The sequence below is a fragment of the Natator depressus genome, chromosome 10, assembly GCF_965152275.1.
Source record: "Natator depressus isolate rNatDep1 chromosome 10, rNatDep2.hap1, whole genome shotgun sequence".
Taxonomy (NCBI): Eukaryota; Metazoa; Chordata; order Testudines; family Cheloniidae; genus Natator; species Natator depressus.
The window spans coordinates 37,066,911-37,093,580 of NC_134243.1; the positions used below are offsets into that span (position 1 = coordinate 37,066,911).

The 26,670-nt window shown below is 43.9% G+C and overlaps 1 protein-coding gene across 2 annotated transcripts in view; it reads left to right on the plus strand.

Moving 5' to 3' along the window:
* Nucleotides 1–26,670, plus strand: part of TBC1D24 (TBC1 domain family member 24) — a 60,331-nt gene that overhangs the window by 19,595 nt on the left and 14,066 nt on the right. The window contains exons 2-4 of one of the 2 annotated variants that reach the window (XM_074965751.1): nt 2,875–3,909; nt 8,591–8,608; nt 25,840–25,998. In XM_074965751.1, coding sequence (XP_074821852.1) covers nt 2,951–3,909; nt 8,591–8,608; nt 25,840–25,998 — 1,136 coding nt within the window. In that variant the 5' untranslated portion in view covers nt 2,875–2,950. The remainder of the gene's footprint in view (nt 1–2,874; nt 3,910–8,590; nt 8,609–25,839; nt 25,999–26,670) is intronic. The other variant, XM_074965752.1, reaches the window with a different exon arrangement.

Consider the following 26,670-nt stretch of genomic DNA (forward strand, 5'->3'; position numbering starts at 1 on the left):
CTCCACTCCGCCACCTCCCAGCCGCAGCGCTCCATTTCCCGCCGCTGGGGAGGTTGGGGAAAGGATGCCCCCCATACTCACCTGCGGCGGGAAGTGGAGGCCGTGGCTGGGAGCTGGCGGAGTGGAGCGGGCTGGGGCCAGGCTGCTCCGCTTCCGCCACTGCTGGTGAGTGGGGGGGGATCCCTTCCCCCAAGTCCCCTCCCCCGAGCGACACGGCTGGGTCCGGGGCAAGGGAAGCGGAGTGGGCTGCTCCCAGCGCCTGCTAATCCCCCGGGCCACTCTGGGACTGTGGAGCCCCCAAAAATGCCCCCCCACAGCTGCTGCCTCCCAGACCTTGGGGACGGGGAGCCCCTGACCGCCACCGAGACCCTCTGCCCCTTATCCAACCCCTCGGCCCCAGCCCGGCCTGGCACCCTTAACGTGCTGCTCAGAGCAGCGTGTTGGAGCTTTACCGCGTTGTATGCGAACCCGCGTTATATCGGGGTAAAGGTGTACCATCAGAGATGCTTAGTTTTGCAGTTCTCAAACTATGGATATGTCTCTCCAGAGATAACATGCTTGTTAACAGCAAAAATGTTTTAAAATAAATAAATAATATATAGAGGTGAGAAATAACCGACCTCAACCCTCTTGTCCCTCTGCAAATTTGTGTACACAGAGTCAATCCCTTACCTCTCTTTGAAACTTTGCACTTTTAGAAAGTTCAATGAATAGAAGATTGTTGGGGGCAGAATAAATCTGGACAAGGAGAAGAAATCTGTAGATAAATGTGAGATGCAAGGGACATATGCTTGTTTGCTCTTGAAGAAAAAAAATCCAGAATACTTAATGTTGTTGTTTTAGTTTACTAAAACATTTTAAATATCTGTCTCATGATGTTCTCCTCCTAATACAGCATGGCAAGAAAATCCTCCAAATATTAATGATTAACCTGTTGAATTGGAGATAGTTCACCTCCCAATGACTTCATAAATATCTGCTTCAGTTACCTTTGGTAAATGAAATAACCAAACAATCATTCATTTTCTGATATAGCTGTAAAACTAATCTGAAAAGTTTTCAAAATAAATCACTGTTTAAAAATGTATAGTGTGTACCTTCTAAAAATGAAACCTACATCTATCTATCTCTGAGTTGTGAAGCATATGTATGAAGGTTATAACAACCAACAAGAATACACTTTTATGTAGAAAACATAAAATCGAGTCTTCCTGACTAGTGATTTAAATCAAATCCACCCTGATAATTAATGTTCATAAATCTTTCTGGGGTCCTTGGTTGGAAGGTGATAGAGAAGTACAAAGTATTATTACTTTGTTCTGGAACTCCTAGTAACTGATGAACTTCACACTGCAATGGACCAGTATCCTATAGTCATCCCCCAGGAATAAACTGGTGGAAACCCCAAATTAGAAATTCATAGGAGAACTCAAACCTCTATTATTCATCCTTCCCAAATGTTGAAAGAAATTCTGTCTGTTTGAATAGGGGTGGGAACATGGCCCCACCCAATTCGACCACACACTGAAAATTGGTCTCAGAATCAGAACAGAAGGATGGGACTGAGAACAGAGGGTGGCATAATCCACACTCTTAAGCAGTGTCTTTTTTTCCTCCCAAAATTGATATTTTTAATACAAAAAGCAGAAGCAGATTTCAAAATGAGAAAATATATTTTTAAACTAAACCTTTACTAAGAATCTTTTAGAGAGGCTTTTACTTGTTTTATCATGCTTTACTTTCAAAAGTAACTCCTTTCTTTTAAAAGCTGACATGGTTCCAAGATATCCAGATGAATATTCAAGTACGATCTAGAGCTATTTGGATCAGAGTTATTGTTGTTTTAGCTAGCACTGGTTGAATATTTGTAAACATGCTTGCCTTGAGTAGGGAAAAGTTTTTGCTTCACTTTAATGGGGGAAAGAATAGCTTTCATGGGCAAGATATCTATCTTAGGCATTTCAAAATATTTTTAATGCAACTTATTGTTGAGGGTGAACTTGCCTGTAAATGTTAATTTCCTAAAACACTCTGATTTATGGAGCGGGGAGTTTTTTGTTTTCTGGAACACTGATAATCTTTACTCTTATTTATTAACATTGCTGTGCAGCATCATAGCTGTACATTATGCTTTACTATGGAGAGGTACAATGACTGTCCCTGGCAAATGTAACAAATCCAGTTGTCTTAGGCCACAATTGTAATTACTAGATAACACATGCATGTGTGCCCTCCCTGAGGAGTTGGGGCCCAGACCCATGATCTCTCAGCTCTGGCTCATGTGGCAAAGATCTGTGTTTTTAAAGGAGATCTTCTGGTGCTGATAATAGGTGGTCTCTTTGTGGGACAGCCACTAGAGGGTGACTTGATCATACAAGTCTATGTATGAAAGCTCACGACCCCACAGGCCAGTGCGTTACACTAGGTGCTTGCAGTCCAGGTAATCTTCACCTTGCACTAAGATCAAGGGGGAGAGGCTGGTACTAGACAACACATCACAATGGCTGCCTTTGAATCATTAGGATGATAGCATCTTCTTCATTACACAGTTAATGCAACCATAACTTGAGCTTGTGCAAATGTGCAGAGAAGTCTCTAGCCAGAACAGCTGTACTAGGGAAACTGCACATTGGAATGTGTTTAGAATCTACACTTGGGCTGAATTTGAATGTACTAGTTAAATGTGGATTAACAACATGCTGTGGTGTGAAAATGGAATAAAATATTATAAACAAAAATCTGCATCTGGGAACTTGCTTGCAATGGGAAGCACCTTCACAGCAACACAGAGCAACCTGAATTTCTTTGTCCTGAAGAGGATGGGAAATGATCTGTTATGAGAAACCACTAAACATTCTTTTCTTTCTCTTCCAGGAAAAAGTACAAGTCCCCTAATGGCCAGATAAGGTCTTTACTCTTCTGTTTTTCTGCAAAAACATACTCCGCAGCCATGGATGAATATAGTTGCTTTGTGGATTGGGACAAGATGGATGCCACCATCCAGACCCAGGACTCAAAGGAGCTAATCTGCACAGATTTCCAGGAGTTCAAACAGCTTGCCCGACAGGGCTTTTGGGCCAAGAACCACTCTTTGAGAGCCAAAGTATACTTGAAGCTAATTGGCAACATCCCATGCCGCACAGTGACGCCAGATGCAAATGTGTACCGGGATATTGTTGTGAAGATCGTTGGCAAGCGTAACACTGGCACCCTCCCATTGCCAGAGTTTGTGGATAATAGTCTGGTTCCCAATTACTGTTTGAATGCTGAGGGCATTGGGGCAGTCAGGAAGATAATCTGTTGCATCGCAAATCAGTTCCCTGACATATCATTCTGCCCAGCGCTGCCTTCTGTGGTGGCTCTGCTCCTCCACTACAGCAGGGATGAGGCAGAGTGCTTTGAGATGGTTTGTCGCATCCTTGCTTGCAATGATCCATCCAAGCGGCTCATTGATCAGACATTCCTGGCATTCGAGTCCTCCTGTATGACCTTTGGTGACCTGGTTAACAAGTACTGCCAGGCAGCACACAAGCTGATGGTGGCAGTGTCTGAGGACGTGCTGGAGGTGTACTCTGACTGGCAGCGGTGGCTCTTTGGAGAGCTGCCCTTGGTGTATGTTGCTCGGGTCTTCGATGTGTTCCTGGTGGAGGGTTACAAGGTGCTCTATCGGATTGCACTAGCTCTTCTCAAAGTCTTCCACAAAGTGAGAGCAGGGCAGCCCATGGAGTCGGACAATGTGCAGCAAGACATTCGAGCTTTTGTTAGGGACATTGCCAAGTCAGTGTCTCCTGAGAAGCTGCTGGAGAAAGCCTTTGCCATACGGCTTTTTTCCCGGAAGGAGATCCAGCTTCTGCATATGGCCAATGAGAAGGCCCTACAGCAGAAAGGCATCACAGTCAAACAGAAGAGGTAAGGCCCCCAGATGCTCTATTTACTTAGCCCTGCCCAACAAGACCAACAGGCTCTTTCTCTCTAGTGAAGGGGACAGCCAGCTCTGCAAGGTCGGTTAGGAGGCTGAATGCTCTGCTAGCACATCATGTTATCTTTATCCCAGAGGAGTCATTCTCCTGGGGACATAGCTGCAGCCCCAAATGTAGTCATGTAAACCTGGCTTCCATCTGTCTACTAAATTGTCTGAATGTTGCTGAAATAGATTATACGTCTTCTTATTATTATCTGTTATGCCATTACTGAAATGAAGCAATTTTGACAGTTTGCTATTACAGGAGCAAACTTCTAACTATTGACATAGTCAGATGTTCACTACAAATATTAAGACGTGCAAGTTTTTCTGGCTTTTTTAAGTTAAAACACAGTGAACCAAAAAAAGCAGTCTGAGAACAAAGTTATATTGGGAGGGACAGCACCTAAACAAATGTGAAAATTAGGTTTTTTACTGTGATTTTTATGTAAATTGTGATTTCAATGTATGTTTGAAATTGCAGCATTGAACACCAATGTATTATAACAGAAGCAAACAGTATCTGAAAGTGGGAATGTTCTGCTTAACAGTGCAGCTGAGCCATATTTAGTTTTTCTTTCAGTAGAGTTGAGAGTAATTAAACTGTAATGGACCTTTATTTACAAGTGATATTTGAAAAGGAGCTTTACAGTCAAAAAGCCTCTTATACAAATCCAAGGACACTTTGTAAGGCTCACAGGTAGAGTCTTAATCTGTTTAGTGATAGACAGGTGCACATCTGATTACAAATGAGTGATTTGAAATAAACCAGTCACAGACAGAATGGCTATAGGCTGGGACAAAAGATGAACCTATAGAACATGCTTTCTCATCAGATACGGGAAAGAGGCAACCAGGAAACTTGCAAACTGATCAGATATCTATCTAACCAGGCTAGACTATATGATACGCTGCTTCAGAATGGTGAAGAAATACAGAACAGTACCAGCTTACTTATCTGACAAAGCGCCTCGTGCATATACAACAGGTGCAATAAAGAATTCCTGGGAGTACAGCTTCATGCCTCACTTTTCTAGGCAGCTATCTCAATGTTTTATATATTTATATTAAACCCAACAAGATAAGACTTGGGTAAGTGGTGTATGAAATAAAAGCATATTTAGATAAACTTTAAACAGATCCTGAAATTCTACAGTCACAGTAACATTTTCCTCCCAAGGCCAACAGTTTGGAGGAAATCTCTACTAAATGCTGTTTTTCCCAAATCTAAAGTTTGGAGAGTTCAGCAATAGCTTAACTAGCCCTTCTATCCTTCACAAGGAAAACTCTCCATGGAAACCTGTGAGCATAGTATCTGGAATGGTGTAATCCAGAGAGATGCTCTTCCACGCTCTTCTTCTAAATTGTGGGATCAGGAGGTACACATAACTAATGTATCTTCTCACAACCACTTATGTAGAACAGTGAGTTTGAATCAGTACCCTCGAAGGACCTGTATTTGTGATTACTGAAACATATTACTGGAAAATAGAAAGGAGCATAAATTCTGTCAGATGAAGTGTAAAAATATAATTAGGAAGGACAAACAAGAATTTGAAGAACACCTCACCAAAGACTCAAAGTAATAGCAAAAAAATTAAGTACATCAGAATCAGGAAGCCTGCTAAACAGCCAGTGGGACCACTGGACGATCAGTATGCTAAAGGAGAACTGAAGGATGATAAGGCCATTGCGGAGAAACTAAACGAATTCTCTGCATCAGTCTTCACGGCAGAGGATGTGAGGGAGATTCCCAAATCTGAGCCATTCTTTTTAGGTGACAAATCTGAGGAACTGTCCCAGATTGAGGTGTCATGAGAGGAGGTTTTGGAACAAATCGATAAATTAAACAGTAATAAGTCACCAGGACCAGATGGTATTCACCCAAGAGTTCTAAAGGAACTCAAATGTGAAATTGCAGAACTACTAACTGTAGTCTGTAACCTATCATTTAAATCAGCTTCTGTACCAAATGCCTGGAATCCTGCTATCCAGCTAATGTGATGCCAATTTTTAAAAAGGGCTCCAAAGATGAATCCCAGCAATTACAGGCTAGTAAGCCTGACTTCAGTACTGGGCAAACTGGTTGAAACTATAGGAAAGAACAATATTGTCAGACATATAGATGAACATAATTTGTTGGGGAAAAGTCAACATGTTTTTTGTAAAGGCATGCCTCACTAATCTTCTAGAATTCTTTGCGGGGACAACAAGCTTGCGGACATGGGGGATCCAGTGGATATAATGTACTTAGATTTTCAGAAAGTCTTCGACAGGGTCCCTCACCAAAGGCTCTTAAGCAAAGTAAGCTGTCGTGGGATAAGAGGGAAGGTCCTCTCATGGATTGGTAACTGGTTAAAAGATAGGAAACAAAAGGTAGGTATAAATGGTCCGTTTTCAGAATGGAGAGAGGTAAATAGTGGTGTCTGCCAGAGGTCTGTACTGGGACCCCTCCTATTAAACATATTCATAAATGATATGGAAAAAGGGGTAAACAGCTGTCAAAATTTGCAGATAATACAAAACTACTCAAGATAGTTACATCGCAGGCAGACTGCGAAGAGCTACGAAAAGATCTCTCAAAACTGGGTGACTGGGCAGCAAATGGCAGATGAAATGTAATGTTAATAAATGCAAAGTAATGCACATTGGAAAACATAATCCCAACTATACATATAAAACAATGGGGTCTAAATTAGCTGTTACCACTCAAGAAAGAAATCTTTGAGTCATTGTGGATAGTTCTCTGAAAACATCCACTCAATGTGCAGCATCAGTCAAAAAACCAAACAGAATGTTGGGAATCCTTAAGAAAGGGATAGATAATAAGACAAAAAATATCATATTGCCTCTCTGTAAATCCATGGTATGCCCACATCTTGAATACTGCATGCAGATGTGGTCACCCCATCTCAAAAAAGATATATTGGAATTGGAAAGGGTTCAGAAAAGGGCAACAAAAATGATTACAGGTATGGAGCGACTTCCGTATGAGGAGAGATTAATAATTCTGGGACTTTTCAGTTTGGAAAAGAGACAACTGAGGGTGGGAGGATATGACTGAGGTCTATAAAATCATGACTGGTATAGAGAGAGTAAATAAGGAAGTGCTATGTACTCCTTCTCATAACACAAGAATTAGGGGTCACCCAGCAAAGTTAATAGGCAGCAGGTTTAAAACAAACATAAGGAAGTATTTTTTCACACCACGCACAGTCAACCTGTGGAACTCTTTGCCAGAGGATGTTGTGAAGGCCAAGACTATAACAGAGTTCAAAAAAGATCTAGATAAGTTCATGGAGGATAGGTCCATCAATGGCTATTAGCCAGGGATGGTGTCCCTACCCTCTGTTAGCCAGAAGCTGGGAATGGGCGACAGGGGATGGGTCACTTGATGATTGCCTGTTCCGTTCATTCCCTCTGCGGCACTTGGCATTGGCCACTGTCGGAAGACAGGATATTGGGCTAGATGGCCCTTTGGTCTCACCCAGTATGGCCATTGTTATGTTCTTATGTCATATGTTGGCCTATGAAATAACACAAGCCTTGATGGTGCTCTTATATGCAGCTGTTCATCTCTTCATAAGGTAGATGTTCCTCTCCAGCTGCTTGTTCTCCGTATCCTACATCCTATTAACATCCTTTCTGTATTTCTCCTGCAGACCTTGATGTGTGGCTTCTTCATGTTGGTCAAACCTCTAAAGAGTCAGCACCTTCCCTTGTCAGGCAATCCACGCATACCTTTCAAGGCTTCTATCTACTGGAGTGTTGGTTAGAAACTTTGAACAGGGAAGCTTTAGTAGTTACCAGGGCCTCCAGACCACTGTTTTTGATGCACCGCATTGGAAGCACTGAGTATGTGACAGTCTGGTATATCACTGGTTTCCTCCCTGTTGGGGAAGGGCAAAAGAGTTAAGACAGTCAATGTGTATGTTCAGAGAGAGAGAGAGAGAGAGAGAGCCGAGTAGCAGCTCCTGGCTTCTTCACTCCCTAACACACTAAGAAATGACTTATCAATGGCCAGCCCAGAGCAACAAAGGTGCAGTCTTAGATTTCTTCCAAGCAAGGTTCAGTATTGTCATCACCAGGTGAAAGCAACAAGCAGAGTCACTGGCTAATGAAAAGTTATCACCCTTTCTGTGCCATTTGCTGGAACATACCATAATCTCTGATGATCTCTCAAAGAGAGACCGTAGAGTAGGTTTGACGCAGGACATTAGGTAGGCAAAAGTAGGTGCAACGGAAGCTTTCTCTCCAGTCTTTGAGAGAACTCAATTTCCCTTATCCAAACTTGTTTGATAGTGAGTGAGCCACGCAGCAGATATGAATTGTTCCCCTAACATCCTGATAGATTTGACCACACAGCAGGAAGGAAACGGACTGAAGGTTGACGGGAGAACAGGAGAACTGATGCTAAATGAGGAATATTGTTAACCTGTCCTCCTCTTTTCTTTTTTGGGCATTGTTTGATTCAAACCTGATTCTGTGTTTCTCCTTAGGCGCCTTCCATGCATTTTGCTGGGGATGTAGGAAATCACTGATCTCTTTTCCTGTCTTTTTTTTATGTCTTTCTCCTTGTGCGTTCTCCTTCTGTCAATTCCATATCCGCTGCACTCCTCCTGTTTGCAGTGTTTCATCTCCTAAAAGGTAGGTTAAAAAACTTTGAATGTTTGTGCTTTGCTCATTTCTTCTGTCTTTGCTTCGCTGCGTTTTTAAAGGCTGTGTGTCATCCCTGCCATGCTGTGGCAGTAGCAGCAATGCTGATTGCAGCAACAAACAGCAAGGTAAATAGTTCCTGAATATGCTCTTGCGAAACTAATTCAAAGTAACCTATAAAGGTGTTCAAATGAGAGTTCATGAGACCATCCCACTGATCTAGCATTATTGTTCTGCACTGCACAGCCACACAGGAGGCCTAGATTTCATTCATAAATGTGGGTCGTCATCTTGGGATGGAAATTCTAGTGTTGGTGATTGGACTCCTTAGACCTTGTCTGCACTGGAAAAAATGCACCGTGTTAGAAAACGTGTTAACTGAACGTGATTGTACAGTGCCTAGCCCTGACTGGGGCTACTGCAATACAAGTAATAAAACTAAACTAATCTGTCATAATTTACATAATAAACCTGGTTTTCCTCTTAGAAAGGTCATAGACATTTATGTTTAAAAACATGCTATGTGGTCATGGTTAATCCTAGCAGGGTAAACATTTTAAAACATGACTTGTCCATGCCTACACTAGGTGCTGAGTCACTTAGTGCACTTTCATCCGCATCCAAGTTCTGGAAGATTTTGAAAAAGTCATGGATTTAAAAACTTGCACAGGTCCTGGGAGATTTCAGACCCAATTCAAGATCTTGAGAAATAGAAAAGGTGATTCAGTGGCTACTTACACTTTGTATATATTTCAAGCAATTAATGAACATAACGATTCAAAGTGTCTGCACTGGCTGTTGCTGATACAGGAAATGAAAGCTAACTTGATCTTGCTGAGCTTTGGTGGCCTTGAAGCACTTCAGTTTTAGTGATGAATCTGTATGAGAACCCACATTCCCACCAAAACAGTAAATAAGCGAACAAATTTGTAAATATTAGAGTATGCTACACTTTTGGTATGGTAATTAAGAAGTAAGAGTCCTTCCTTCCGTGCATGGGATGTATTTTAAACACATTAAATAGAAAATTGCAATGCAGATTCCAGTAAACAAACTAATGTGAAGGATAAAAAGAACACTAATGAAGGATAGAAATCTTTAATTGGTAAATGGCTACAGCTTTGCAGTGTGAGCTCCAACTAATGGCTATTACATTTGCATGGCTAATTCATCTTCAGTAGGTTTTCTCAATAAACTACTGGTTCTTCCTAGATAACAATGAGAGACTTCTTCTAATGGTGCAGTACTAACTCAGAACGCATACTTCTTTGAGTGGTGTGTGTGTGTGTGACACTGCATCCCATATTCTTCATACTGATATTATGATATGATTATGACATAATTATGCATTTTATGCAAGACAGGTCATGTGAGATGTCATTGGAAAAGTTATGATTTGCTGAGTATGATTATCCTATTTTTATGTATGTATCATTTTTGTGTCTGAATTTATGAATATTGACTATGTATCTGTATTTCAGATGTAGTTACACCTGGGTAATGCCCACTAGACAAGATGCTTTCAGTCTAGATAGCTGGTTGGGAAGGGACTATTCAGGGCAATGAGCCATTAGGGAGAACAGTAGGCCTTAGGAGAAGCTTATTTCCCCGCTGGTGAGCCTTCCTGAGAACACTACAGACAGCCTGTGAGTGATGGCTGCTATGACTCTAGAAGGACATGTGACCAGGCCACATGATGCTGGACTCCATTTTGGGATGTCAGTATTTTTCCACAAACTGGTCCAGGAACCAAGCTTTGGAACAAAGGGTTCCCACCATATGCAAAAGCTATATAAGGCAGGGAGTGACATCCTCAGGGGTTCTTCACTCCCCACAACAAGAGGACTCCTGGAAACACCTGAGAAACAAAGACTGAACTGGGGGAAGTGCTGGACCCAGGCTCACGGGATTTCTAGCCTGTGTATAAAACACCTGGGGATTCCAAACTGTAAAGCAAGTGCAGCTTGTCCTTTAAGAATCTCCAGCCTGCTTGTATCATTTCTCAGGATGAGAATCTGCTAATTCATATCCAATCTATTTAGTATATTAAGTTTAGTTTGCATTTTTTGTTTATTTGCTAGGTAATCTGCTTTGATCTGTTTGCTATTCCTTATAATCACTTCAAGTCTATTTTTTGTAGTAAGGACACTTGTTTTGTTTTAATCTACACCAGTGCGTTTTGACTAGAGTGCTTGTTCTCTTCACGTTGAGGGAGAGGCGGACCGGGTATTAAACCCATATACTGGCCAGATTTGACCAGGGCAGGACAGTGCTGCTCTGGGGCCCTAGGCTGGGAAGCTGATGGTTAGAGAGACTACGCGTAACTTCACCTGGGTGTTTCCCTGCCTGTATGAATGCTGGTGAAAGTGCAGGCTGGAGAGCTTTGCAGCTTGTCACAGCAGCACAGTATTAAGAGGGAGCCCAAGCTGGTGGGTCAGAGGGCTCAGTGGTACCCCAATTCCAGGTGGCACCCCGGGGGCAAGCCTGTCACAGTGGTGTAGTTGTACAGAATTAAATGCATAGCTTGTTGTCCTGAGTGAGATTTGCCCTTCATACACTGGTGGTGATTTTAAGTGTGGTGACCAGAGATCGGTTAAAGAGGTTACCAGTTTATTTTCTGTTTGCTTTTTTCGGGAAAGGGAAGTAGGGTCAGGAAAGCAGGAAAATGAGTGAAAGTGAAACTAATAAGAAGCTGGAGCTGTGTAGATTGCAGGCAGAAGAGAGGGGAAAAGAACACAAAAGACTTATGGAATTAAAACAGATGGAAATTGATGTGCAAGAAGCTGCATACCGAAGAGCCATAGAAGCAGAGAATGCCAGGCAAGAAGCTGCACACTAGAGAGCCTTAGAACTGAAAAAGATAGAGACTGACAAAGAAATTGAAGCCAGAAATTAGCCATGGAGGAGAAGGAATGCATCAACTGGACTTCCTGGTGTGTGGGGGTTCTGGTTCTGCTTCTCCAGCAAGACCCACCTCTCAAAAAATCCACAAATGGGAACAGTTGTGTCCTGCATACCGCAAGACAGGGGACATTGTTGAATATTTCATCACCTTCAAGAGGCTGTAGGTACTTCATGAGATTCCTGAGGACCAAAAGATACCCACTTTGGTTGCAAAGTTGTCTGGGAGAGCTCTGGATATATTAAATAAGATGCCAGCATCTCTAGAGGCTTCAGATTATGGTGAATTCAAGGAAATGGTTTTAAAACAGTTTCAGATTACACTGAAACATATAGAGTACTCATCCCAACAGCCCTCTTAAGGCTTCAAAACTTTAATGTGACATATGTAAACTAGATGAAAGATCTGATGGATAAGTGGGTAAAGGGAAAAGGTGTTATAAGCTTTGGAGGAATATGTGATCTTGTTGCTCAGGAACATTTCCTGAGTATAGGGAGAGATGATGTGAAACAGTGTTTATGGAACAAAAAGGTAAAAATTGTGGAGGAGATGGCTACTCTAGCTGATCAATTTGAGCAAATTCAAGCATCTATTGCAAAAAAACTACAGACAGAGGGGTTTAAACCCTGTGAGAAGCAGGGTTCCCATTTTACCCCTGGGAAGGAGGGTGGATGGGAGGCTGGGCGCTCACCTCCCCAAATCTATTCCTCTAGTTCTTGTCCCAAATCGCCTGTAAAAACAGAGGAGCCCAAAAGGTGCTATCACTGTAATTCTACTGAGCACTTGAGGAATAAATGCCCTGGGAACAGGCAGCAAGCAGCTCATGAAAATGCTGCTACCCTGAGGACAGAGGCACCTCAAGCAATTACCACTTATCATACAAGGTTTGTAAAAGTAGCCACTGCCCAGCCAGGCATGAAGCACATAAAGGCTGTCAGGATTAATGGCAGAGAACACTTGGGGTGGGAAGACACAGGGGCAGAAATTTCTGTGGTTAGAAGTATTGTGAAGGAAAGTGACTTACAGTCAGGGCAGATGGCAGAGCTTTTATTAGTGGGAGATTACAAAATCCTTGTGGCTTTGGCTAAAGTGCATATAGAAACTGAGGATTTGGAAGCTGTATTGTCTGTGGCTGTGGTAAATGATAACCCGATTGCTTTTGTTGCTGGGGAATGATTTCTTCCATGTAGCTGTCAAGGAGAAATTTTATGCTGGAACCCCAGAGGGAAAGGAACTGCTGGAGGAATGAAAGAGTGTCTCTTTAATTCCTCTGCAGCAGTGGAAAACTCTATGCTGCCAGGGATGGGTGTAGTTGAGACCAGCTCCTGCTGCCTGGTAGCTAAAGGCAGCATCTCCTCTAGGTGGGGAGGGAAATGTGTTGCCTGTAAGTGAGAAAACTGTCCAGATTGCTGGCTGCCAGCAGGTTGCAGCTAAGCGAGAGACAAACCTCACTCTATGGTGCATAGGAAGATGTGTCCTAGAGGAAAGCCCAGAGAAGGGTGATAGAATCCTAGAGACCACTGAGGTGGGTGATGCTTCCATTGACTGTGTAGCTGGGGGCAAACTCCACTCAGAGAGAGGTGTGTGCAGTGCCTGCCAGTGAAAGAACTGTTCAAGCTATTTGCTGTGAGCTCATCACAGTTGGACAGGGGATAGATCCCACTCTAGATAGCACAGAGGTGTGTGTCTTAGAGGGGGCCCAGAGAAGGAAGCTCAGAGAGAATTGATAGGCGTACAGGAATGTCTCCTCACTAATTACGTGGTGGGATTTGTTCAGAATAGAACAGCTGTTCCAGATTCTGTGCTCCCAGGCACGCAATCTGTGGGTCAGGCTTTAAGAGGGAGCTGTGTAACTGATCTCCCGGAGGGGAGCAGTCACAACTAATCACTTGGGAATAGAGATAGATGGGTGACAGAAGGTACGCCAATCCAGGTCGCACTTCTGCAAAATGCTGTTCCTGATATATTTATGGAAACTGTCTCTTTAAGACAGGATGGGAATCCTACTAATCTGCTTTGATCCATTTGATATCCCTTATAATTAAGGCTATGATTTAGTCACGGGTATTTTTAGTAAAAGTTGTGGACAGGTCACGGGCAATAAACAAAAATTCACGGCCTGTGACCTGTCAATGACTTACACTAAAATTACCTGTGATTAAATCTTGTGGGTGGGGCAGCGCTGGAGGGCCATGGGGGGGGCTGCTGCTGAGGAAGGGTGTTTGGGGGGGGGGGCTGCTGGTGAGAGACCGGCCAGGGACCGCTGCCCAGGACTGTGCCCTGCAGCTGCTCCGGTCAGCCAGGGGGCGTCTGCCTGGGGCCACGCCCCGGGCGGCTACTCCAGCCGGCCAGGGATGGCTGCCTGGGGTCTCGCCCCATGGCTGCTCAGGCCAGCCGGGGATGGCTGTCTAGGGCCATGCCCCGGCAGCTGCTCTAGCCAACTTTGGGATCAGCCACCCAGGCCCCTGCAGAAGTCATGGAGGTCTCGGAAAGTCTTGTAACCCGTGACTTCCACGAGCTGCATGACAGATACGGAGCCCTAATTATCATCACTTAAAATCTCTCTTTTGTAATTAATAAACTTGTTTTTGTTTTGTTCTAAACCAGTGAGCTTTGACTGGAGTGGTTGGGGAAAATCTCAGCTTGGTTACCACAAGTGTGCATTGTTCTCTTCACATTGAGGGAGAGGTGGACCAGGTACTAAACCCATATACTGGCCAGATTTGACCAGGGCAGACAGTACTGCTCTGGGGTCCCAGGTTGGGAAGCTGGTAGTTAGAGAGCCTACATGTAACTGCAGCTGGGTATGTCAGACGGCTCAGTGGTACCCCAGTTCCAGGTGGCACCCTGGAGGGAACCCGTCACAGTGTGGTGTACTAACTCATAGATTCTATTTTCAGCAACGCACGTGCCAGAGTCCCCCACTCCTACCCAGCCTATCTGAACTGTTCATTTTAATTTACCTTTACTTTTAAAGGTACCTGCCCCACTCATGCAGGCATTTTAAAGTATCACTTTTGCTATACTAAAATACAAATTTAACTCTTCTGGCCTTCCATTCCATCAGTGCTGGTTAGTCGTTGTTGTCTAAAGTTTCTGATCCACCTCCTTTTGTCCAAATCCTTCAGTAATGCTGCAGTCTAGTATTTGTGTCCTGTCAATAAATGGAAAATGATGAAGGGTGATTGTCAAGAGTCAAAGATTCCATGCTTTGCATAATCTTTTTCAAATCTGATGATGGCCATTTGGGGACTTTTGCAAGAGATAAGGTGGATGGGAGAATATGGAGTACATACAAACACTGCAAGCTTTAAGAGAAAAGCTGTAGGAAAGCAAAGTGGCTGCTAAGATTGAGGGTTAAACAAGAATGCTAGCGGGACACAGGATCAGACTGGAGTCTGGGGAGATGGGTGGCTTCTCCCAGAACAGTAGAGGATAACCAGGAAAGGGAATAGAGAAGACGCCAATGCACCCTCTTAACATTCACAATCCTTTGGTGGTAGGTAGGGAATCCTAGGTCTACATGGATAACTATAATTGTGAGAATAGCAGTGTTTAGTGTGGGACTTCATACTAACTCTTAGCCTCTTTACCACGATTTTTCCCCAGGAGTACTGTCACAAACCAATCAATAGTCTTCAATGATTTTTGAGTTTTCCCTGAGTGTGGCGAAAGTTGTCTAATGCTTATGTATTGCAAGCAGGAATTTCTGCTACCTGTGGAAGGATATGGAGGACTTATCCAATTCTTTTCCATGATGCCATCATTTTTTAATTGCAGGGTAGGTAAAGTTAGAAGGCTGTGTCAGTGGACAGATGTTTCAGAGATCTAGATTCAGTTCCTGGTGCAAACACAGATTTCCTTTTTGACCTTTGACAGGTCAGTCTTTCTTGTGCCTCTGTCTCCTATCTATAGAATGGACATAATACTTCCCTACCTTACAGGTATCAGAGGGGTAGCCGTGTTAGTCTGTATCCACAAAAACAACGAGGCGTCCGGTGGCACCTTAAAGACTAACAGATTTATTTGGGCATAGGTTTTCATGGGTAAAAAACCCACTTCTTCAGGTGCACTTCTGAAGAAGTGGGTTTTTTGCCTACCTGACAGGGGTATTGGGAGGAGAAAATCCATTAATAATTGTGAGCCACGCAAGTACTGTGGTGATGGGGTCCAGGGTGGATAAAAATCAATTATATTTTTTAAAAATAAAAAAAAATGGATTTTTTATTTAAATCAGATTTTTTGGATAGGTTTTTTTCCTCAAAAAGCATTTTCTCTAAAGATCTATTTGAGCTATAATGTATCTTAATTAAAACTATCTCATCATGGAATAGGGATTATAAATTCTAATTCTATAGTATGAGACAATATATTCATGTAATGTTTAAGAAAAGTTTTGTAAATGAGTTCCAAGAGTTCATGGATTAGGGACCCAATCTTATGGGGTTCCAGGGGCTTCTGTATAGATTATTTAGGTTAATCTTTCTATCTACCCAATGGGACTCAGTGCTCAGTCTAGAAAATACCATCAGAGATGCTTAGTTTTGTAGTTCTCAAAGTGTGGATTTGTGTCTCCAGAGATAACATGCTTGTTAACAGCAAAAATGTTTTAAAATAATATAGAGAGGTGAGAAATAACAGACCTCAACCCTACTGTCCCTCTGCAAATTTGTGTACACAGAGTCAATCCCTTACCTCTCTGTAAAAGTGCAAAGTTTCAAAAAGTTCAATGAATAGAAGATTGTTGGGGGCGGAATAGATCTGGACAAGGAGAAGAAGTCTGGAGATAAATGTGAGAAGGGAGGGACAGGCAGTAGAAACAAAAGTGAAACTGTTTGAGCAGCATATTCCAGAAGCCTTGAGGTCTTTCTGAGTGTAGTCTTCATTGATTTGAGATCTACCATACCATTCTCTCACTAGAAGAGAAAACCTATAACGGCAGCAGGCTGTAAAAGAGACCCAGTTTGGGAATATTTTAATTAAATAACGAAATACCCCTCTACTTGTGGGTAAGACAGGCATGCGTGCAAAATGCAAACAGTGCAACAAAGAAATGCAAAGCCTGGTTGCGCAAAAGAAACATCATCATGAGAAGTGTTCGTTCTCAGAAGAAAGGTGTGTTGAAGATGATGAAAGGAACATGTCTGAACATGCAGGATCTTCAGGTTGGTAAACTTTTTTTATTTCATACTACTTCCTTAAGGACTGCCTGTCTTCCTTCTGAACAATTCTTGAATTCTCATGTTTGACCAAAAAATATAGTTGTTACTCTATGGTACTAACATTTCAGATGCAGTTGTGATAAAAAAAAAATAAATAGCTGAAATAGGCAAATCTTCCTTTTACAATTTCACCTTTAAAGTAGTACTGAGTGTCAGTGAATGCAGTGAGTAATACTAAATGAGCAGTATGGTAATTAAATAACTGCATTGACTTATTTTGTTTAGGAGAATCTATCCTCAACATACAGGATTCTGAAGACTCTCCACCTTTAAGATCACCATCATTTTCTATAGTTTCAGAGTTATCTGCCAATGATAGTGTTTCAGTCACATCATGTACGTCACATAGCCATAGTATATCACCTGTAGCAAAAGAAAAAAAATCTCCATCATCCAGAAACAACCATAGATATGTTTGTGATAAGAACCAGCAGATTACAAAAAGAGGTAATTGATGAAAATATTGCCTGGTTTTTTTTATGCTCCTTTCCATATGATTGAGAACCCACACTTCATTAACATGGTTCAGTCATTAAGACCAGGATACAGTCCACCCAAAAGAGCAGATTTCGCAGGCAAATTGCTGGATAAAGTGTATGAAAGAGAAATTCAGCAGTGTGCAAAAGGTCTACAGGGTAAAATTGTTAACCTGAGTCTTGATGGGTGGAGCAATGCCCACAATGATCCTGCTGTATGTGCTTGTGCTTGACAACAGAAGAAGGGAATGTTTTCCTTACAGAAACAATTGATACATCAGGAAATGCACACACAGCAGAATACTTACAAGAAGTAGCAGTAGAGCTATAACAAACTGTGAAAAAAAATTCAAATGTCTAGTACGCAGCTTGGTCACAGACAATGCTGCAAATGTATCCAAGATGAGAAGAAATTATTTAGAAGAGAGTCCCAAGCTAAAAACATATGGTTGCAGTGCTCATTTGATTCACCTCCTAGCCAAAGACTTCAGTGTTCCAGAAATAAAGGCTAATGTTGTCGAAATGGCAAAATACTTCCGTAACAACCACTTTGCAGCAGCTGCTCTGAAAAAAGTGGGAGGAACCAAGCTAACTCTCCCACAGGACGTGCGATGGAACTCAGTAGTGGACTGTTTTGAGCACTAGATCAAGAACTGGCCTAATCTGATGACAGTTTGTGAACAAAATTGTGAAAAAAAAAATAGATGGCACTGTCACAGCCAAAGTTCTCAGCATTGGGCTTAAGAGAAATGTTGAACACATGCTGAGTATCATGAAACTTTATTTCTGTAGCCTTGAACAAAATGCAGGGAAACAGCTGTTTTATTGCTGACGCTGTTGAAATTTGGAAGGAACTGAGTGAGATCTTAAAAAGAGAAATATGCAATGACAGAGTTAAATTACAAGCATTAAAAAAACGAATGGCAAAGCACTATCTCCAGCTCATTTTCTCGCAAATATTCTCAATACTCAGTACCAGGGTCAAACCTTAACTGCTGAAGAAGAGGAATTGGCTGTGACATAGACATAGAATCCTAGAATATTGGGGTTGGAAGAGACCTCAGGAGGTTATCTAGTCCAATATCCTGCTCAAAGCAGGACCAACACCAACTAAATCATCCCAGCCAAGGCTTTGTCAAGCCGGGCCTTAAAAGGATGGAGATTCCAGCAGCTCCCTAGGTAACCCATTCCAGAGCTTCACCACCCTCCTAGTGAACTAATGTTTCCTAATAGCCAACCTAGACCTCCCCCACTGCAATTTGAGACCATTGCTTCTTGTTCTGTCATCTGCCACCACTGAGAACAGCCTAGCTCCATCCTCTTTGGAACCCCCCTTCAGGTAATTGAAGGCTGCTATCAAATCCCCCCCATTCTTTTCTTCTGCAGACTAAATAAGCCCAGCTCCCTCAGCCTCTCCTCGTAAGTCATGTTCCCCAGCCCCAATCATTTTCATTGACCTCCGCTGGACTCTCTCCAATTGGTCCACATCCCTTCTGTAGTGGGGGGACCAAAACTGGATGCAATACTCCAGGTGTGGCCTCACCAGTGCCGAACAGAGGGGAATAATCACTTCCCTCGATTTGGTAGCAGTGCTCCCACTAATACAAACCAATATGCCATTGGCCTTGGCAACAAGGGCACACTGCGGATTCATATCCAGCTTCTTGTCCACTGTAATCCCCAGGTCCTTTTCTGTTGAACTGCTGCTTAGCCAGTCGGTCCCCAGCCTGTAGCAGTGCGTGGGATTCTTTCTTCCTAAGTGCAGGACTCTGCCCTTGTCCTTGTTGAACCTCATCAGATTTCTTTTGGCCCAATCCTCCAATTTGTCTAGGTCACTCTGGACCTTCCATCGTGTCTACCTCTCCCCACAGTTTAGTGTCATCTGTGAACTTGCTGAGGGTGCAATTAATCCCATCATCCAGATCGTTAATGAAGATGTTGAACAAAACCGGCCCCAGGACTGACCCTTGGGGCACTCTGCTTGACATCGAGCTGTTGATCACTACCCGTTGAGCCTGACAATCTAGCCAGTTTTCTATCCACCTTATAGTCCATTCATCCAATTCATACTTTTTTAACTTGCTGGCAATCATCCAGCATCCAGCAATCATCCCTCCATAATGCCAACTATAATAAACTTCAGAGCTAAGGGTGAAACATTCAACAAATATATGATTGCTGATGATGTTTTAAAGAAAGTCACACCAGTGAGTTGGTGGAAGTCACTAAGGCACTTGGATTCAGAGACTCTTGAAATGATGATCTCACTTTTAACAGCAGTAGCTTCTTCAGCTGGTGTAGAAAGAATATTTTCTTCCTTTGGACTAATTCATTCCAAATCAAGAAATCGTTTGGGACCTGAAAAAGTAGGAAAGCTTGTTTTTCTTTTCCAGATTATGAACAAACAGGAAAATGAAGGTGAAGACGACTGAGTTAGCTGAAGAAGCCAGTATTTTAAGTTTCTCATGTTGACCTGGCTGACCTAGTCAATTTAATTTTTGTTGATTTTTTTAAAAAATATTTCATTTAACTATTTTAGTTAAAAATAATTTTAACAAAAGCAACCCATATTTTTAAAAACGTGAATTTTTAACTAAATTCGGAAATTCATATGCTTGTTTTGTTTAAAATATGTTTGCTGTTGGGGAAAAAAAATCCAGAATACATAACATTGTTGTTTTAGTTAAATAAAACAATTTAAATGTCTGTCTGGTGATGTTCTCCTCCTAATACAGCATGGCAAGAAAATCCTCCAAATATTAATGATTAACCTGTTGAACTGGAGATAATTCACCTCCCAATGACTTCATAAATATTTGCTTCAATTATCTTTGATAAATGAAATAACCAATCATTCATTCATTTTATGATATAGCTGTAAAACTAGTCTGAAAATTTTTTTCAAAATAAATCACTTAAAAGATATATAGTGTGTACCTTCTAAAATTGAAAACCTACATCTATCTCTGAGTTGTGAAGAATATGTATGAAGGTTATAACCACCACCAAGAATGCACTTTTATGTAGAAATCCATGATTAAATCAAGTCTTCCTGACTAATGATTTAAATCAAATCCACCCTAATGGGGTCTATCTAAGGGTATGGCTACACTGGCGAGTTATAGTACATTAATACAGCCCCGGGCGCTCTAACTCATGACACTTCCACACTGGCAAGGCACACAGGGCGCCCGGACTCCGTGGCTGGAGCGCTCCTTGTAATCCACCTTGATGAGAAGCAGAACGCTTGATGCGCCCTGGCTGGAGTGTCGCAGCGCCAGTGTGGACACCCTGGTCTATTAATGCGCTCTGATCGGCCTCCAGAAGTGTCCCACAATGCCTGTTCTAGCCACTCTGGTCATGACTTTGAACTCTACTGCCCTGCCTTCAGGTGACCAACCGTCAGACCTGCCCTTTAAATTCTGTGGGAATTTTGAAAATACTCTTCCTGTTTGCTCAGCAAGGCATGGCGTGCTCTCAGTGAATCTTTCCAGGTGACCGTGCCTCCACACACACCAGGCGATCCCCAGTATGGAGCAGTGGTGAGGTGCTGGACCTCATCAGTGTTTGGGGGGAGGAAGCTGTCCAGTCCCATCTGTGCTCCAGCCGTAGGAATTACGATACCTTTGGGCAAATATCAAGGGATATGATGGAAAGGGGCCATGACCGGGACGCACTGCAGTGCAGGGTTAAAGTGAAGGAGCTGCGGAATGCCTACCACAAAGCCCATGAGGCAAACTGCCACTCCGGTGCTGTGCCCGCAACCTGCTATTTCTACAAAGGGCTGGACGCAATACTTGAGGGAGACCCCACCTCCACTCCGACGACCACCCTGGACACTTCAGAGCCCAGTTCAATGAGGCAGGAAGAGAAGGAAAGCGAGAGCGAGGGTGCTGAGGAGGAGGGGACAGCCCGACATCCCTAGATGCATGCAGTCAGGAGGAAGGTAGCCAGTCGTAGCATCCGGTGCTTGGGGAAGAACAAATGCCAGAGGAGATGTCTGGTAAGCAGCTTTTATTTTGGGAAGGAAGTTCATTGCGGGATCTTGGGGCAAGGAGAGTTAGGGCTGCATGCATGCCTAGCAGTGGAATAGGGGGTTGATGTGCTCCCTCACATCCATGGTAATCGGCCTCAGTGATGTCTTCAAAGGTCTCATGCAGAAGCTGGGCAATCCGCTTGCGCAGGTTCCTTGGCAGAGCTACTGTGCTCCTTGTCCCAGTAAGGCTAACCATGTCCATGCCACTGTGCCATGGAAGGGGGAGGAACATTGCTACACACAGGCAAGCTGTATATGGGCCAGAGCGGAAGCTGCATTGTAGTAGACCCTCCCTTGCTTCCCAGGTCACCCTCAGCAGCGAGATATCTCCCAGGACAAACTCATCCTGTGGAAAATGTGGGAACAGTGTTCCATATAGGGGCCCCCTGCAGCTGTTGGCTCTCCCCAAGGCACAGAACCCCAGAGGACAGTACAGCCGTGAAACAATCAGTCCCCCTTGCCCCTGTGCTTACTCACCATTTTGGGGCTCCTGTGGGTTATGTGCGCTCGCTTTGGGGCGGACAGTTTCTGCTATCGTGTAGACTGTGCTTGTCTACTTTAAGTACGGTCGAATCATTGCTCTGTCTGGTGTGAATAATGCTGCCTCTGTTAAGTGTTGCATTTTGGCTTTACAGATGTAACCTTGAGATCTCTGCCATCCTTGTTATCAGTGGCCAAAAGATTCCAAAGAATTAGGAAGCAGCCACGTAGAAGCAAAGAGGACATGCTGCATGAAGTAATGCAGCAGTCCCTTAATGAAAATCAAAAAGCGCAGGAGTGGCGGGAGAGTGAAAGGAGGGTCTGCCAGCAGAATGTGAATCGCCAGCACCAAAGCATGGAGCGGCTACTAAGCATTATGGAGCTCCAAGCGGACTCGTTACAGGCGCTTGTAGCAATGCAGGGGGAGCACTTCTGTGCCTGCCCCGCCCTGCAGCCCTTGTCCAAAAACTCTTTCCCTTATGCCCCCATGTCACCTCCAACCCACTTTCCCCAACATCCGGGTTGTTATCGCCACCAGCTGCCTCCAACACCTATAGCTTTACCACCCAGTCCTGCAAACTACGACCCTTACCCACTGCACTCAACCCCCATTCACCATGCAGTATAGCCATCCTGAAGTGCAGCAGTCATTGCACAGCACTCCAGACAGGAAGGCTGAGTATGATAACAGAACATATGCAAATCTGTGATTGTACCGTTCCCCACCCCATCCCTTTGCCCTTTCTGTTTCCTAAGCAATTGTGTATCTTTTCAATAAATGTATTTTTTGACTTTGAAAACATTCTTTATTATTGCATTAAGTAAAAGATACCTTAGCCCAGGAAAGAAACAGGCACTGCAAGTCAGTGTAGCAAACACAGATTCCTACTAACATTGGAACCACTGGACTTCACTCCCATGCAGGGCACCAAACATTACTGGTAGCTTTCAGCCTCAAATTGTTCCCTCAAGGCATTCCTAATCCTTGCAGCCCTGCGCTGAGCCCCTCTAATAGCCCTGCTCTCTGGCTGTTCAAATTCAGCCTCCAAGTGTTAAACCTCCGAGGTCCATGCCTGAGTGAATCTTTCACCCTTCCCTTCACAAATGTTATGGAGGGTACAGCACACGGATGTAACCGTGGGGATGTTCTCATCGGCCAGATCCAGCTTCCCATACAGACAGCGCCAGCAGCCCTTTAAATGTCCAAAAGCACACTCCACAGTCATTCTGCACCAACTCAGCCTGTTGTTGAACCACTCCTTGCTGCTGTCAAGGCTCCCTGTGTAGGGTTTCATGAGCCATGGCATTAAAGGGTAAGTGGGGTCTCCAAGGATCACAGGGGGCATTTCAACTTCCCCTACAGTGATCTTCTGGTCTGGGAAGAAAGTCCCGACTTGCAGCTTGCTGAACAGGCCTGTGTTCCGAAAAATGCGTGTGACATGCACCTTTCCGAACCAGTCTGCGTTAATGTCAGTGAAACACCCACTGTGATCCACAAGTGCCTGGAGAACCATAGAGAAATACCCCTTCCAATTAACGTACTCGGAGGCTAGGTGGGCGGGTGCCAGAATTGGAATATGCGTCCCATCTATCGCCCCTCTGTAGTTAGGGAAACCCATTTGTGCAAAACCAACCACAACGTCATGCGCGTTACCCAGAGTCACGGTTCTTCTGAGCAGGATGCAATTAATGGCCCTGCAAACTTGCATCAACACAATTCCAGTCGTTGACTTTCCCACTCCAAACTGGTTAGCAACTGATTGGTAGCTGTCTGGAGTTGCCAGTTTCCAGATTGCAATAGCCACCCTCTTCTCCCCTGGCAGGGGAGCTCTCAATCTCGTGTCCTTGTGCCGCAGGGTGTGGGGGCGAGCTCAGCACACAGTCCCATGAAAGTGGCTTTTCTCATCTGAAAGTTCTGCAGTCACTGCTTGTCATCCCAGACTTGCATGACTATGTGATCCCACCACTCAATGCTTGTTTCCCAAGCCCAAAAGCAGCGTTCTACTGCGGTGAGCATGTCCGTGAATGTCCCAAGCAATCTCGTGTCATGTGCGTTATACAGGTCAACATCATTGGACTCCTCATTGTCAGCTTGTAGCTTAAGGAGTAACTCAACTGCCATTTGGGACATGCTGGCGAGACCCATCAGCATATTCCTCAGCACTTCAGGATCCATTCCCATAGACTGAAAGGGAAGACAGAGCACGCAGTACAAAAAAAGTTGAAAGATGGTGCCAAATGTGGACGGAAGCACAGGGATTGCTGGGATGCGAAGTGATGCATCATGGGGCATTGGGACAGGACCCAGAATGCCCTGCACCCCCTCCCCACTTCCCACAAGCCACAGCACCAGAATGGGAAGAGGTGCTCTGTGGGATAGCTGCCAATAATGCACCGCTCCCAATGCCGCTGCAAATGTGGCCACACCAGTGCACTTGCAGCTGACAGTGTGAACACACTGTAGCACTTTCCCTGCAGCGGTCTCCGAGGGCTGGTTTGACTCACAACGCTCTACATCTGCAAGTGTAGCCATGCCCTAAGTACACTGATGGTTAGATGAGAATTCAGGGCTGCCGTGCAAGTGGTGAGCCTCATTCAACATTTCTATCGGAAGGTTAGTGAGCTTCATAAAACGACTTGTGCCTAAACCAACACACGTTCAGCCTCCCCATTAGGAATGCTGACAGCGGGGCAGCTTAGAGATGCCCTACTTGCTATAGTAAATGACACAGGATTGGTAACGTTGGGCAGCTCCCAATCTCTCTCTTTAGCAAGCAGTTACTAAGGAGTGCTGCAAGTGCATGAGTGACTACTCAGGACTCCCAAGTAGAAATCTTCATAAAGTGATATAGCATTTCTCACACTATAGGGAGCTCCTAGCTACACTAACATACTCAGTGCATTATTTATGAGGTCCTCTCTGCATTCTGTGAAGTTGTGGGGGAAAGAAAAGAACTAAACCAACAATGGCTGAAATAAAAATACTGTAAAACCTATCAAACACTTGGGACCCTTTCCCACACTCAGTACACCCTCGTGGAATGCAGAATTGATTCTCCAGAGCTTGGTTCAGCTGATTGTTATCTGATCCTTTAGCACCTTGTTTGAGCCCTTGTGTCTCTTCCACCAGATGTACTTGGCTGTGGCACTTGTACTGATAACTGGCTTCACCATCAGATGCAGATGCAATAACACTTTTTAAATCTTCTGTTATCATGGGTTTGAGTGGATTGATTCCTCCTTTAACCCAGAGTAATAAAGGGTGGGTAAATGTATTGATCCTTGTATTGCCAATCCCAAGGGTTCACAAATCATGAGTCAGCCCCCCACAACTCAAGAGATTGGATTTTAAAATCACAAGATTTTAAAAAATAATACATTTGGGATCTTTTACTTTATCTTTTGGTTTCTGAGCGTATAGGGTGCACTCGGATCATGTTTTCAAGCTTATCTCTGCAACCATGAGGATGCAAAACTCTTTTTTAACAAAAGCAGAGATTCTCAATAATCCAATGACTCCAGAAGCCAGGGCTTTCCAAAAACACCAAATATCATGAGACTCATGATAAAATTGTCGGGGATGGCAACTCTGATATCTATGCAACTCTTGTGTGACTGGGATATTTGCAGGAATTCTCAAATTCCACAAATACAAACAGGACTCGAGAGACCAGGAAGTGCCAGAATATTTGTGTGGACCTACTGTATTTTCTCCCCTGTGGGGTGCATCTCTCTTGTGCTGGTACTAGTGGGGCTATCCTTGAGTGGCAAATCTAACTGAATTTGTTTTTTTTTAAGGTCCTGATAGTCCCCTGTTCATTCAAACATTTAGCTCCTCTGCACCAGCCATTGATAGCATGGCTGAGTAAGAGCTGCAAAGTTCTCTCCAGTAAAGCCACTAATCATTATGGATTCCACCAAACGGCAACAGTGTTTCTTTCCTCCATCAAACCCACGCTGTCCTCACCTCGTGGCCTGAAGCTTCAGAGAGCAGGGTACTCACCGAGGCATTTCCACCTAGGCATGTTCTCATGTTCAGCTGTCCCCTTTGTGTGTTGTTGTCAGATTATCTTCTCTCTCTCAACGGTGTCTCCCATGTTTCACAGACAGAACGTGCACTTGGCAGTGCATGCTGAGAACTTCAAGTCCGAAATCGTCAGCGTGAAAGAGATGAGAGACATCTGGTCCTGGATCCCAGAGCGCTTTGCACTTTGCCAGCCCCTACTGCTTTTCACCACCTTGGAGCATGGCTGCAGCCTGAACAGGTAACCTAGTCTTTCCTATTGTACAAGTAGAAAAGAACAGCCAACCAATGCTAACTGGGTACAGAAATCCTCATCCAAAGCATGGCTCACCAAAATGTGCATCCAAAGACTATTATGGGAGTGACCGATTGCAAGTGCCAGGGAAGTCTGAATCTCTCCTCCCCCATCTCAGTTACAGTTACCACAAGGATAGCTTTCAAAATTAGAGGCTATGGTCCTGCCTCCAATTAGGGCTGGACTCCACTACCAGGGAGATCAATGCTGCTGCAATCGATGCAGCAGGGATCAATTTAGCAGGTCTAGTGAAGACCCACTAAGACCACTCTTCGGTCGACCCCGGTACTCCAGCTGTCTGAGAAGAGTAAGGGAAGTTGACTGGAGAGCATCTCCTGTCGCCTCAGCGCCATGAAGACACTATGGTAAGTCAAACCTAAGCTACGTCGACTCATGCTACTCCAGCTACGAGAATAACGTAGCTGAACTTAGATCGGCTTACCCTCGTAGTAAAGACAAGCCCTCAGTGTGAGTGCTAGTCCTGAATTACCCCTGTTTGAGTGCTAACCATAGGAATTGTAGTTAATTCCTAGAATCATAGAAATGTCGGTCTGGAAGGGACCTCGAGATCTCATAGAGTCCAGCCCCCTGCACAGAGGCAGGACCAAGTAAACCTAG